At 46.8% G+C, this 14032-nt stretch overlaps 2 protein-coding genes across 14 annotated transcripts in view; both read left to right on the top strand.

Moving 5' to 3' along the window:
• LOC100877694 (protein daughterless) overlaps positions 1 to 14032 on the top strand; it is a 78855-nt gene that overhangs the window by 321 nt on the left and 64502 nt on the right. For 10 of the 13 annotated variants that reach the window (XM_076534955.1, XM_076534962.1, XM_076534961.1 and 7 more), the window contains exons 2-4: positions 1824 to 2142; positions 12276 to 12325; positions 13609 to 13960. In XM_076534955.1, coding sequence (XP_076391070.1) covers positions 2061 to 2142; positions 12276 to 12325; positions 13609 to 13960 — 484 coding nt within the window. In that variant the 5' untranslated portion in view covers positions 1824 to 2060. The remainder of the gene's footprint in view (positions 1 to 1823; positions 2143 to 12275; positions 12326 to 13608; positions 13961 to 14032) is intronic. The other 3 variants (XM_076534960.1, XM_076534958.1, XM_012284174.2) reach the window with 2 other exon arrangements.
• LOC100879451 (uncharacterized) lies at positions 707 to 1722 on the top strand. The gene is made up of 3 exons (XM_076534983.1): positions 707 to 782; positions 870 to 1040; positions 1323 to 1722. The coding sequence occupies exons 2-3, from the start codon at positions 932 to 934 to the stop codon at positions 1391 to 1393; spliced, it is 180 nt and encodes a 59-aa protein (XP_076391098.1). The 5' UTR covers positions 707 to 782; positions 870 to 931; the 3' UTR covers positions 1394 to 1722.

Here is a 14032-nt window from a genome sequence, read left to right as displayed (position 1 = left end):
TTATAATATGCTGCACGTTGTAATTGTTCTTTTTCTGTTCCACGTTCTTATCGCTTTTTCCTCTCGCATTAGCTCACGGGTATTTCTGTCTGATATTTAATGTGTCCGATTACGGGAACAGCTGTCAGATAATCTTTTAAAATTATAATTACACTTTATGAAATCATTTACGTATTTTTTTTTTATGATTAACGTTTTATAAGAAATAAAGTGTAGTTATGTAGAGGCATGGCAATGAAGGAATTTCATAACCTGTTTGACAAGTTTCTCATATTATCAAGGTGGTTTGTGTATTACCACAAATATATTTTCACGAATTATGGCTTAGATAACTTATTGACTTTATGCTCTGAGATCATTGTTTATGGTCTTGTCGGATTTTTTCAGGTGATATTTGCAATTCATTTAGTCCTAGTAACATGGTAAGGATAAATTATATACTATGTGCACTATAAATTATTTTATAATTATGAGCACTACAAAATATCGAATGGAATGTTTGCTTATATAGTTAAAAACTGAATTTTTAGGGGTATTCAGGGACACTGGTGTCCAAAATCGGTAATGTTTTATAATTTTCTTTTCTTCATTTGCTTGTTGTGGGCTATTCACAATATCGAATCGGATGAACCGCTACAATTTGTAAGCAACTAGCTTTCATTATCTATCACTTATTTACTTTGTATCTCCGTAACAAAGTTCTATATTTTAGGCACTATTTATAAATGTACTTTCCATATTTTTTGACGTTGTAACACTAGCGGTCTACTTTCCACCAACATGTAAGTTAGATGCAAATACTATATCTTATCTAGCAACTAATACCTTCAGCCTGAAAGACTACATGGTCGATTAACCTCCCTAAACAGAAGATGTATCTATCTGATCGCACAAACTTGTAGATGCATCCGAGAAGTTTAGCGCGGCGATTATGATTATAAACATGATCGTGCGCATTATCACGAGCATATATATTCTTCGAATAGGCCAAGCAAGAGGCGGATGTTTAGCCACAATGTTTGCTACGAATCCTGCGATGGGTCAGTAAAGCATCGGATACAGATTCGTGTTTCGTAGAGCTGCATTGCTTCTTCCAGGTTTTGCTTTGTGTAGGTGCATGTAATTCTTTTAAGTACGCGCATTATGTTTTGTTAAGAAAGTTGCAAAAATCCATTTGTGTTTGTTCCGCTTGAACTATCATAAGCAGCATAACGATACGTCAGTTTTACATGCAAATATGTTAAATTGTGCAGTGTCTTGTCCATGTGATTTATGGTCGTGAGAGGTGGAGGCAAACGTTTATGTACGTTTTTGTATTTTAGGCTTTGGCCGACAGGATTACGAGGACATATCTCACCCGATTGCACAAAATTCCGATTTTCTTGGAGTTTAAAATAATAACGTGACGTTCTTTAGATCTGATACGTCCATAATTACGCGATATACTGACTACATTTACGTTAGATTGTACGAAATGCGCGCACGCATAGTCTCGATATACTAAGTCACTTTCTATACTTAATATATTTTAAAAATTTAACGACTGTCGCCTTCGATGCAATAAAATACCAAGTTTTTACTAACACATGTGTTTGAATACATCATGTCGAGAAGTTATATTATTATATTGTAATAATCTTTGTCTCGAGCGTTTCTTAATTTAACTTTATATATTTATTCTACGATTGTACTTGTAACAACGAATAAAAATTTGCGCTAGAATATTACGTTTAAATTCTTTAGGCTTTACTATCGAATTTGTGTATCGGTTATTCGAACGAAATTTTCAAATAATTTAATGGTAAATGAACGTCTGTTCGAAGGTGCCGAAAGAGCAACGAGCAATATTTAAAGCGGCCGCGTAGCGACAGTGGCGCAAATTATCGGCAGGAGGGTGGCGCCACTGATGGACTATAAGGGCCGCATCGGTGTGACGGCGTGGTTCAGTAGTGTGCGTGACCGTTCCGGGAGGAGGGTGGCTCCACGCGCGGCCACACCGCGAAACCGTGCCCACTCGCCTCAACCACGGACGTCCACTAGTTTTCTCGTCTCGTGAAAACATGGCGGCCAGCGACGACGAGCCGATGCATCTCTACGAGGTCTTTCAAAACTGCTTCAATAAAATCGCCAACAAACACCCCGGTGAGTGGCGTCAGTCATGAAACAGTTATTTAACCGTACCGAAATCGCGAGAATTTTGTGCTGTGCGTGTGCCGTGTGAAAATATAGCGTCGAAGGAGTCTCTGTGTCTAGTGTCTCTCGCGAACCACCGTACATTAAATCTCGCGAGCGTTGCTTTGGTGTTTCCTCTGTGTCAACGAGCAATATTTGCAAGGTGCAAGCAGACCGTGGTGTTGTGCATCGGTCGATTAAGCTCCCTCGATTTTCTCCAAGACCGTGCCGGATCGTTCTCTCGACTGACTCGGTCCGTCCTGTGTTTTGGTTTGCTTGTCAGTGCTTTGGACAGTGCTGCCCCGTCGTAGTGAACTAACCCCCGGGACAGATCTGTTCTTCCTTGTGCTGCTTGCATCGTTATTATCGTTCTTTCGTCCCGTATTTCTCGGAAAACGCGATCATTTCGCTCGACTGGCGTACTCGTCGTTCAAAATATAGTCGACATAACCTAGATACCAGAGACTCGTCGCTATCTCACGGCTGTCATGTGCAACAGACTTTCGGGGATCCTCGAGACGCGTCAAGGGATACCGATAAAAAAGAATATCAACGTTATCAAATTATCGTTCGCCACACTTTCTTTAAAATCGCTATTTTCCTCGAGTATCATTCTCGCGAGTCAAAATCTGGTCGATGATTGGGCGAGCTTCTCTCGTGTACCACGTGTCCTCCCAGTGGCGGCGCGGCGACGACAACGACGACGACGTCGACGACGCTGGAATCGTTAGAGGTTAATCGTTCGAACGTAATGCAAGAGACCATAAATTCGGCTCTTTTTCTTGGCAGATAGCCCTGATGGGTCTCCTGGAGAATGGACGCTGCGTGTTTTCCTTTTTTTATTCCTCTCTTTTCATACACCTGTCCAAGAGAAAAGAAATATTTTTCGGTAAAAAGATTCGCCATAATCGTTGCGCGAATTGTATCGTAGGGGTTCTCATCTCTTCTCGATTTCGTGTCAGTTTCAGGCACGTGTCTACATACATTATATTTTTCTGGCGCCGATTATCGACGCGGTGCCGAATATTCTTATCGGTTTTTCGAAAACAATGTTATCGGTGGCATTGACGAGCTTTGATTTATCTGCGATAACGTCGATAAGTTTTGTTAATGTTTCGCTGGTCGGTGTACGAGCAAATCCCTGTGAAATTACTGATCAAAGGGAATTGGTAAAGTTGATCGTTTGCGTGTTGTTCGGGGCTGTTAGTCAACCGAGTTTCGGTTGTTTGTTTATCTCGAGAATGCTGTTTGGAAACGGTGGAAATGCTTAGTTACGGGCCACTGTCCATTTCGAGTTCGTTGGAAACGTTTCGTGGTCAAAGAAATTGTAAAATATTGTACACCGTGTTTTATACCGGTCGTTTCGAACTGGGTGTCGCGTGTTACGAGATGTTTGATCAGCGCTCAGAATCGTTTCGAAAATATTGTATCGATTGTACGAGAGATCGATCACCGTCTTACTCATTTTATATTCCAATGTTTAAAGCGCGCGGTGTCGGGTTCGTTAAGTGTCAATTGTCCCGGCGAGTCGGTCGCCAATTGCCAACAGTTCAGTTGATTCTTTGCTCGTTTCGGCCGGTTAATTTCAACGATTGCTGCACCGAGCGAAAACGTTGTTTGCAGTTGCTCCGGTTTCCTCGAATCGTAACCCAGACCTCGTCGTTCATTGTCTAATTTTCAGAGGGTCAGAGTGCGATCGTTCAAGTGCAAGGGCACATCTAAGAATACGGTAAACTCGTACATGGAAAATTGGATAGAACTTTGCGCAAAAGAATTTTAGACGTGTTGCGCAGCGAAAGATCGGATAGTAATCCGTTACGGTTCGTGGGTCGAAATTACGCGTAAAACACGAACGTAAGATTTTAATAGCCGATTCGATCTAAAATTATCGAGGGGTGACTCACGAATAAATGTACCCGAAACGGGGAATATTCGTATCGAGAAGGTTTCCTTAAAAATGCTCAATTAATCCTACTTCCACTGAGAATCGGAAGAAGTACACGGAGGCCAATTTCTTGGCTCGGAAGATCGAAGGATCGATCGGTCGTAAATTGCGGCGACGGATCCTCGCGACTCGCCAGGTATCGGGAAGAGCATCTCGTCGCTGGGAAATGCGAGCGATTCGATCTGACCCCGAAGAGCCATTTCTGAAACTCTCGTTCCCTGGAGCGAGAGTTTGAACGAACAACCATAAACGAGCTCCAGACACAACACTCGTGACTCGCTTCTCCTTCTTTCCTGCTCCCTTCGTCTCCGCGGCCCATAATTTTGTCTCTGTTTCCCTTCTTACATCCTCTTTCTCTCTTTCTCCGGAGAATTATCGAGGGAGTGTCACCGTGATGCACCTGCCTCTTGCTCCGTCTCTTTCTTTCTCTCTTTTTTTTCTCACTCCCACTATATCCCTCTCTTCCTGCCGCCCTCTCCTTCGCTCATCCCTCTCCTTCGTTTCTCTTTCACTCGTCTCGATTTTTGGCCGTACACGCGCCGAGCACACGACTCGGTTCGTATGGAAATTCCATTGGATAGATTCTTCGGTATTCGCGAAACACGTAGCCTCATCTAGCAAATTTAATCTAGCGCATAAGTGGACGGAATAAGCTTTGCTCGAGTAGTTGCTCGTCCCGGAAGTTGGAAGTAAATCAGGAAGAACGTTTCCCGTGTCCGAGAACTTTTCGATTCTCCGTTTAGGAAAGGCCAAAGCGCGCTGCATGTAGGGACGCGTGGTCTCGCACACACAAATCAAGGATGAGCATAATCTACATTTACAGCAGGGGCCCGATGAGCATCTGCTTCCACCCCTCTCGGCCTCGACCCCTCATCCCTCGACGCCCTAACTCGAATCCCTTTCTCCGCCAACGAGCATCCTCCCACTGTGCATTCTCCTCCCGATCACGATCGGTCTCTTCCTTCCTTCTCTGCCACCGATTTTGCTCGCTTTTCCTCTCTTTTCCGCTCACCGACGCGCGCGCGTAAGCCTCGGTGTCGATAGGTCACGCCGCGATCTCCACGCTTTATCGCGAGTCTTATTATCCGCGAAAAATTCCTAATCGTTCTTCCGTCCAGTTTTCGATTCCCCCTCCGTCGTTTTTTTTCATCGATCGCTCGTTTATTGCGTCTCGCATCTTTTTGCGTTCTTCGGGAATTCTGCGTCGGAGATCTTTTTACCGAGGATAAAAATGCGTCCGATAAAGAGAGCAATGAGTCGGCTTCGGATAAAGAAACTATCTTCGTTCGTACGCTTTGTGTCGATACTTTGTCGCAGTAGGTAGTTTCGGAGAAATTTCTCGCGACATAGAAAATTTGATTCCTGGTCCGTTTTCCTGCACTCTTGGCCCAACTTTCGAAACAACTTGGTAGATTTCTTGAGAGGGGAGCAGCATAGAAGTTTACTTTTGAAATCGAAAACTCGTTGGCTGGGAGTAGACTAGCTAGAGCAAGGGGTGGTGAAGTTGGCGAAACGATACGACTCGAATTCCTGACTAATGCAAGTCCCTCGTTACCGAACGCTCGCCGCCATTCGCCGCGCTCCCGTTATGGTCGATATGAATTTGCCACACCGTGAAACACCATCGTCCTGAAACTCTCCTCTTCTCTTTCCCTCCGCGCGAGGTTCCTGCACCACCCGACAACCTCGTTACCCGCGTTTCTCTCTCGCGTCCCGATAAATCCACGGGGAAGAGCAAAAGTCCATTAGCCGAGAACTGGGTTACCGAAAAGAGAATCGCGTCAATAAGAAAAATGCTACTTCGACGTTGGATGCGCGACGAGTTCGCGAGGGCACATGGGAGGCAAAAAACGAGTAGACGCGCGTGTCTGTTGCTCCGGGAATGCCTGGAGCAACGTTCGCCGGAAAGACGAGCATCCATCGTCCTAGAGAGAGTTTCTTGGCAGTCGAACCGAAAGTCACCACCCTACGAAGTACCATATCCTGCTATCCCCGTAGCTCATTGGCGTAGACGCCGCTGTTCTCAACTCGCTCCGTGCGTCTCCGAAGGGTCCACGGTAAAAGTAGACTCTTTCCGTATTTACGCCCGTTCGAGGACGAATATTCTCGTCGCTGTCCAGAAATAACCGATCAGCCTTTCCAAAAGAAGCGAAAGCGATCGATCGCCGAGAATCGATTAAGAACCGGCCAGAAGGAACGTCGTCGCCACCTGTAGCTGATCGTGAGGTCGCGTAATCGGGCGAAAAGCTGGCCAACGAAGGTACACGCGTGTGCGAGCATTTGTGCGCGTGCACAAGTGCACGCAACTGCGTGCCGCACTTGGTGGGCTGTTTGTCTGTCTGTGGCGCCGACCTGCACCACGTTCCGAATAGACATCTGGCCAGATTTCGTTAAGTCTGGCCCACGTGTGCACCTATACAGCCGCTCGGATATACGTATAGACGAGTACACGCGACACACACCGGCTCTTTCGAACAAATGTGCATTCGTCTGCTGGCGCCAGCCGAAAAGGGGGCTCTGATTTTTTGGCAGGTGCCACTGTCCTCGACCAGCGTCACCTTCCGACGTTCAATGGCCTGTTCTCGACCGAAGGAATTCCAAAGAATCTCGATTCTAATTACTCGACGGATTCTTTTCGATCCTCGAACTCTGGCCCGGTCTTCCGTGATTTTCTCTCGGTCGTCTTCTTTCGTTTCTTCTCTTCGAGCACCGTGCCAGAGCGATCTGTCGTTCTTCTTGTTGGCGAGGCAAAGATAGAGGGTTTCGAATCGCGTTAGGATCGCTGGGTCTCGACGCGTGAGAACGCGTGCCGGTGAAACGTGGAGGCGAAAATGGCGGCAGCCTCTCACCTGTTGAACGCATCCCCGAGGCGATCCAGAAGATTTGCTCTGCTCCAGCTTCGAATCTTCTGCCGGTGGTCCTGACGAGGCGCGATGCTTCTCGTGAACCTGTGCGTGAATGAAAACGCGCGTTAACTTGCTCGTGCAAAAGGGGACAAGAGGGAGACGGAGAGAGAAGGAGAGACAGAGAGAGAGGATGGAAAATTGTAGCACGTGTACGCCACGTGCCATGGGCGGCACGAGCGCGCGCGCACACACACACACGCACGTCTATCACCTTTTTTCGAATACGATTTTACTAGCCAGTTTTCAACGATCCTAGAGAATCGTCGTTGACTCACCTGTTCGTATCGATTCGTGGTCGATCGTGGACGCCGAAGTCGGTCGCGTTCGAGCACGAAATCGAGTGTCGTATTTCGTTCGAGTATCTTTGAACGCCGAGCTAAAGTTTGTCTCGTTAAAGGAAACAAGAAAAGGAGTAGGTATCATTAGCGCGGTCCGTGCAGTGAAATTTTGAGAACTATGTTGCTCGCGTGTATCGTTAGTCTCCGTTCGGAGACACCGAGTTGGACTTCTTCCAAAGCAGACGAGCAAAACGTCCGAACCCTTTTCGAGAGCATTTCTGATCGTTTTCAACGATCCGTTTCCTCGCTTCGCGTTTCCTCGTTTCTCGTTTGACCTGGAAATCCGAGAAAAGCCTCCGGTTCGAAGGAAAATCGATAGCGGAATTATTCGGCGGAAATATTGAGAACCACTGGAGCCCCCGTGGTCTGCGCCACTGTCCTCCGGTGGGCCCCTTCTAGGGTAACACGAAGGGGGGCACCGACAGCGACAGCTGCCGCTGCTGCTGCTGCATTCCCCTCTCTCCTCTCTCTCTCTTTCTCGCTCTCTGTTCTCTTCGCTTTTCGCGTCTCACCGCTCCTGCTCAAAGACCCTTTTGCCGAGCCCTCTCGGCCCCGCGAGGCCCCTTGGCACCACGGCATCCCCACCATGGGGCCCCATGGTCGCGTGGCAGCCAGCCAGCCTTCTCCTCCACAAAATACACCTTCGCTGTTCCGTTTACTCCCAAACGCCCAACGGACGCGGGGTCTCCTTGTTTCCTTCTCTCTTTCTTCTTCTTCTTTCCATGGGCCGTCGCGCCGCGAGCGTCACGCTCCGAGAACCAGCTTCGTTCCTCGCGGATCGTTCATTCTGCGAGCTCGATTCTGCTTCTCGCGTGCACGCGCGTTTCGAATGGCCCGGTGTTCTTTCTTGTCGGCGAATCTCCCGATCCTCCTCCCGTCTTTGGTCCCGAGAGTTAACGGTTTCGAAACGTTTGCTCTTCTCTTTTACATCGCTCCCTTCGCTCGAGCCGGGTCCGGACAGATTCCACGGATTTTTACGTTCGCACTTGTAATCCGTACTTACGGAGTTCAGCTCCGGCGAAATCTCCTCTTTGCTTTTATAGGGGAATCGTTCCCGAAAGTAAAGTCTAAATTGATTATCGTTCTGTCGCGATCTTCCGATTCGTGTCGGGCTCCCTGGGCCTTTGGGATTCGGTATACGTATAATGCCCTGCGGTTTTAGACCCAACGATCCCTACCGTCCACGAACAAGGTGGGATATTATATTTGGAAACGTAGCGTGCACGCCGTTCCGATTATTCTCAGTCCATTGGTTTCATTGCAGTTTTATGCGCGATCATTCGAGTTTCTGCCTCACGAATTCGTCGTAAACTTTAAAGAAAGGGCCGCGTTACAATCGGACAGTTTAAAACGCCGATACAAAACGCGTCGATCGAAGTCAACGTCTAAGGATATCGTCGAGGTAATCGGACATCGAATCGGACCGGAGATTTGGTTGAGCACCATTGGCTACCTGAGTTCTTTTTCACATTTTTTTCGTCTTTCTCCGCTGGTTCTCTTCTATTCTTCCTCCCTCTGGTAGAGAGGTGCGCGTACCCCCTCTACTATCGGGGTCGAAGGCCCCAAGGGTAGTCTCTATTCTCTGCTTGGCCGCGAGTTCTTTTTTCTCTCTCCTTTTCTTTTTCTCTTTCCTCTGGCCCTCCGTCTCTTTCCGTCTCCCTCTTACCTGCGAAAGGCTGGAACACCCTTTTGGGTCGCGTGGCACCGTGCACCGGCACGGTGCACACGCGAATTCTCCCATAGAAATGGCTCGTTGGGGTGCGTGGGTCTGCACGGTGACGGTCTACGTATCGGGTGTCTCGTAAATACGAACAAAAAAACACACGGATCGTGTTCTACGCTTGTTAGATTCTTCGGGTTTCGAAAAAGAATCCTTTGAGGTAGAACACGTGAGCTCGTCGAAAATCCCTGAGCATTCTACAGCTACGGAAAAGAAGTATTAAAACATTTACGCACGAATCAATCGAATTAATCCGTCGGAGCGAACGCAGGTGTTCCTTCGGACGTTTAACGGACCTCCGTTTTGTCGCAACTCGTTATCTCGAATTTTTCTTGGCATTCGACTCGATACGATGGTATTCTCGGCAGGTGGTGTGACCCGTCTTAGAAATTCGATAGACGACCGAATATAACGAGGGACTTGCGTGCTTTCCGTCTCGTTTCTCTTCTGTTTCGTCTTGCGGAGTAATTCGATAAAATTCGTCAAATTCTCTGGCGCGAATCTGCACCTATGGGAACGAAAAGGATCCGTCGGTCTAAGTTTCAGGAGCGCAGGCTGCGAGAGGTACCCACGCAGATCAGGCGTCTGATCGTTTTTCGAAAAAAGGGAAAAAATTGTCGGGCAAGGTGGGCCATAGGAATCCGGGGTCAAAGCCCAGACGAGCGGTCATCCAATCCTGGTGCGAGTTAAGCACGTTCGATCGAGCGAGTAATCGCGCCTTTTAACGTACTCGGTTCGTTCCCGAATTTCCATAACTCGACTACAAAAGAAATATAGCGAAGTGTGTGTCGCGTCAAGCTGTTTGCTCGGCCTAAGCGATCAACGCGAAAACGCTTATGAATGCTTTTTTCCAGCGTCGCGAAACGCGGATACGCTTTATTCTGTTTTATCGTGTTTCGTTGTCAATCGTATCGTTCCTTTTTTTCGCGTCGGCACTCGTTTTTCGACGATTCGCATTTCACGCTCTCTTTTACAGGATCGTCGATGCTGAAAGCGTTTCCCGCGACGCGTTATATCTCGACGCTATTTTTCCGCGCGTCGTCGCTCTCGAATCCGCGAAACGTCGTTTAATTGATTTCGAGGAATCTCATTTCCCGCGCGTCGAGAAAGTATTTAATTAAAGGGTTAATGGTGGATTGTTTTCGAGGCGAGAACACGCTGGAACGGGGAAATAATTTTAGGTAATTCTAATTCGATGGTGTCGGGGCTGATATACGACGCCGAGCGAGCCGACCACGAAATCGCGGTCGTGTCTCGTGCGCTGAAAATCGCTGCTCGCCACGCGCGGTTTTCGAGGTTGTGTCGCGCGTTTCGCGAGCTGTAATGCCGAATTGATGCCGGCCGAAATCCGTGTCGATGGTATCGCGGCTACCAACGGCCGGCTGTAACGCGTAACTCGCCAGCGGTGTTCGACTTTCCTCTTTTTCGAACGCTCCGAAAGAAATAATCTCGTCGAAATTTACCCAGAGGTTTACCTCGATATTCCGACCGCTCGTACTTTGGTCCACGATGAGGATGATTCTCGTAGGGAACGGATAATTCTTCATCGAGCAATGTTCGATAGAGGTGACGCAGACAGGAGACAAGATGGAAGACGAACTAGTCGTGACACGGAGGACCGGTGCCCAACACTACGTCATAACGGTCGAGCTGGCTTGCACCGGCTCTGAGGATGACACGATGGACCATGGTTTAGCTTGTCCTTTGATGCATGATATTGCAGACTCGGTAGTGCACGCTTCGGCAAACATGTCACGAGCAAGCCGAAACTGTTAGGATTCATAGTTATCTCGACCGATCGTGGCATACTCGGACGCTCGCCCTATCGTCCACGCACGACTATATCCCTTCTCTGTAATATCTCCTCCTTTTATACTGCCCTTTACTCGGCTACTTATCAACCAGCTGGACTCTATACTCTTACAGTCGCGATAAGAGGAACGCTTAGTCGAGTTTCTCCATGTGAATCGCCAGCTGAATTACGTGGAATAATTAATCCTTTCTCCGTCAATCAACCTGCACTATAAATCAACCGTTAATGATTAAAAATGTAACTCGATCGCTGCACATTTTTCAAATAATCATTCTTCAAAGTTTAGCAATCGATTCGATAGAGAATCTCTTTCCGTCGGGATACCGGAGTACCGTCTTTGCGAAACGATAAGAATGAGCTCGCAAAGGGTCGTTTTTACCAATTGTAGCGCTTCATTTTCGAGAAAGGGGATAAAGTTGAAACACGACGGTAAATAGTGGGTGTGGCGATAAAATATCGTCGAGTTAAAATTAATCTCGAATTCTTCCGCTGCGGTTTTCGAGAGCTACCGGTAAATCCAGCCGATCCTCATAAATCGTCGGCAAGACGCGTGCACGTAGTTTCAAGCCTCCCTCTCTCTGCCGTCTCTTTGCACGCGTATATACCCGTACGTATACGGGGTGGGCATTAATAACGGATGAAGCCTCGACTGCGGCAACCTCGTAATGTTTATCTGCTTGTTTATTCCGCGTGCGTACCGACCGCAACGCGGAAAACGCGTACGCATTCAGCCGGATTCTTAACGCGATCGCGGTTTTGATTTATAAACACGCCGCGCGGATTTATGACCCGCATTAATTTTGCATCGACTTGCTGCCTTTGCGTTACAAACAAGCTGGATCTTCTTTAGTTTCCTGCTATTTTTCTTTATACGTGCCAAACATGTTCTACACCTTATTGCGCTTACTTTTCTGGTAATAAAGTTACTTTTAACTGAATGGACATGTTTAAACATTTAATTAAATTTTCAAAGGAAACACACGTTTTTAACAGTTAACCCCTTGCACTATTTTGACGGGACTCGTGACGCACTCATACTTCGTGATTAATTTTACTCGAATTTTTAGTACACTTCAATTTGGAGTTCAATTATAATTTGCATAGTCAACGATTTATAATAACATATTGACATAACATTTCAAATTTTTTTGTCTGTTTTAATATTGTAGCTGTAATTAGTTCTGACTGACGCACCTGACAAATAAGTCATAGTGCAAGGGTTACATAAGACTGACTGAAAATTAAACGAAGACACTTGCAACCCCATTCACTCCTTTCACAATGAAAAGAAATAATTATAATCGTTAACGGGTCACACAAATAATATAGAACCAATAAATGTCTATATAAGTTAAGACGTCTCTTGATTTTTTTGTTGCAGAAAAATTAGGCTTCCAGTCGCCGTATGGCCCCACGATGGACAATGGAATGGTGAGTCTCGTGATATTATTTTTCTATCCCGTTTAATTATCTACGCGTTAGCGAGGAAAGTTGATTATTCGTGGAACATAAAATTCGAGGGTAAATTCAGGATCCTTTCTTCCCCTCGGCTGACCAGCTCGAATCTCAAGATAAAGCAGGATTACGTAAGAAACAGGAGCGTAATAATTATTGCAGTCGTGGAGGTAAATTTATCCGAGAAAAAGTTACTCCCTTCCTTGCTTCCTCTCGCGTCGTCGCGCCCTCGACTACCCTCCGTAATCCGAAAACTTTAGACCAAGTAATATTTTTTGGAGGCTAGCGGTTCTCATCTCGCTTCAAATTTTTTCTTCTAATATCTCGTTCGGATTAAAACCGGCTTTTCATTTCTTTACGCTCTGCGTATGGAAAAAAAAGGAGGAACAATCTTAACGTTTCCGAGAAATTTCCCTTCGTTTAAAGCTTCGGTTAGTCGTTAAGAACTCGTTCGTTTCGTTGATAACGCAATTAGAACGTCCAGAGGCAAATGTCGCGCTGGTCCGCGATTTCCTCCCGTAAATTACGTGTCCTCGTAAGAAAGTGATTAATTCGAAGGGTCTAGCAAAACTTCCTTCTCTTGGAAATAAAGATCGACCGATTTCACGATGGTTGAGCATCGTCGAGCAGCTTTAATATCACTTACCTCTCTCTCGTTCGTGTTAGTATATTTATACTTTTATGTACAAATATATACGGTGTATATCCGCATTACGTGGAACAAAGGAACCGTGGAGGGTTGCACTGTATCGAGTACATTCGAATGAAAAGTTATCTTCGAACGCGGATAGAATCCTTCGTTCTTCCATAGCGTGTTCATCCATTTCCTTGCGATTCGCAAGGAACCATATAAATCCGTAATTGCTAATTGTCTCCAAAAGATCCAACCGAAATAGTTTCGATCACAGCTAAAACTATGCCGTTCAAAGCTCGAGCGTCCCGCGATTTCGCTATCGAACGCGCCAGAAGAGCCTTGAGCCCGCATTCGCGTTTTTAATCGCATCTCTGTGACCTTGTTTCTATCGCTTATTTAACCTGCTCGAAAATCGACCAGTTCAAAAGCGATCTTTTTTATTTCCTACAAAGAGAGACGATAGTGGAGATTTTTGAACGATGAACCAGTATCTAATCTGCAGTCGTTAAACGACTGATAAGAAGTATCGATTGCGTTGGGTGATTTATCGAAGTCTTCGCTACAGCATTCTTTTTAGGGACAATTAAATTTTCGAGAACAGAAAACGTTGAATTAACAATGATAGATGTTGAGAAATCGAGAAGCAAGCGTAGAGAAGAAAAGGAAAACACTTTGTTTGCAGACGTACGGTGGCGGAACGTACGGTCCACCGGCAGGAGGGCCTGGCGGTGGGCCAGGTGGAGGTGGAGGCGGTGGCGGTGGCGGCGGTGGTGGAGGTGGTGGTGGCGGTGGCGGCGGAAATGGCAACGGCGGTGGCGGAGGAGGTGTCGAGGGCGCCACTTACCCTCCCGATTCTCCGTATTTCCCGTTCGGGACCAGGGCTGTTCCACCCTCCGTCGGGACGCCTACCCCCGCTGCTAACCCTGCCGCAGCACCCACCGGTACCAACGGAGCACGGTTACCAACTTCCACAACCGGTCAGTGTTTCACCCCTTTCTTCCTCTGTACCTTTTGTAATTTTCGAGAAAATTACGATCAAACCCGTTCGA

Source organism: Megachile rotundata, chromosome 8 (assembly GCF_050947335.1).
Source record: "Megachile rotundata isolate GNS110a chromosome 8, iyMegRotu1, whole genome shotgun sequence".
NCBI classification, from domain to species: domain Eukaryota; kingdom Metazoa; phylum Arthropoda; class Insecta; order Hymenoptera; family Megachilidae; genus Megachile; species Megachile rotundata.
This window is presented reverse-complemented; position numbering and strand designations above follow the sequence as displayed.

Coding starts and splice junctions, on each gene's coding strand:
- LOC100879451 (XM_076534983.1), top strand. CDS start 932: ATGATTATAAACATGATCGTGCGCATTATCACGAGCATATATATTCTT. Junction 1,041..1,322: donor TGCTACGAATCCTGCGATGG/GTCAGTAAAGCA, acceptor TTTGTATTTTAG/GCTTTGGCCGACAGGATTAC.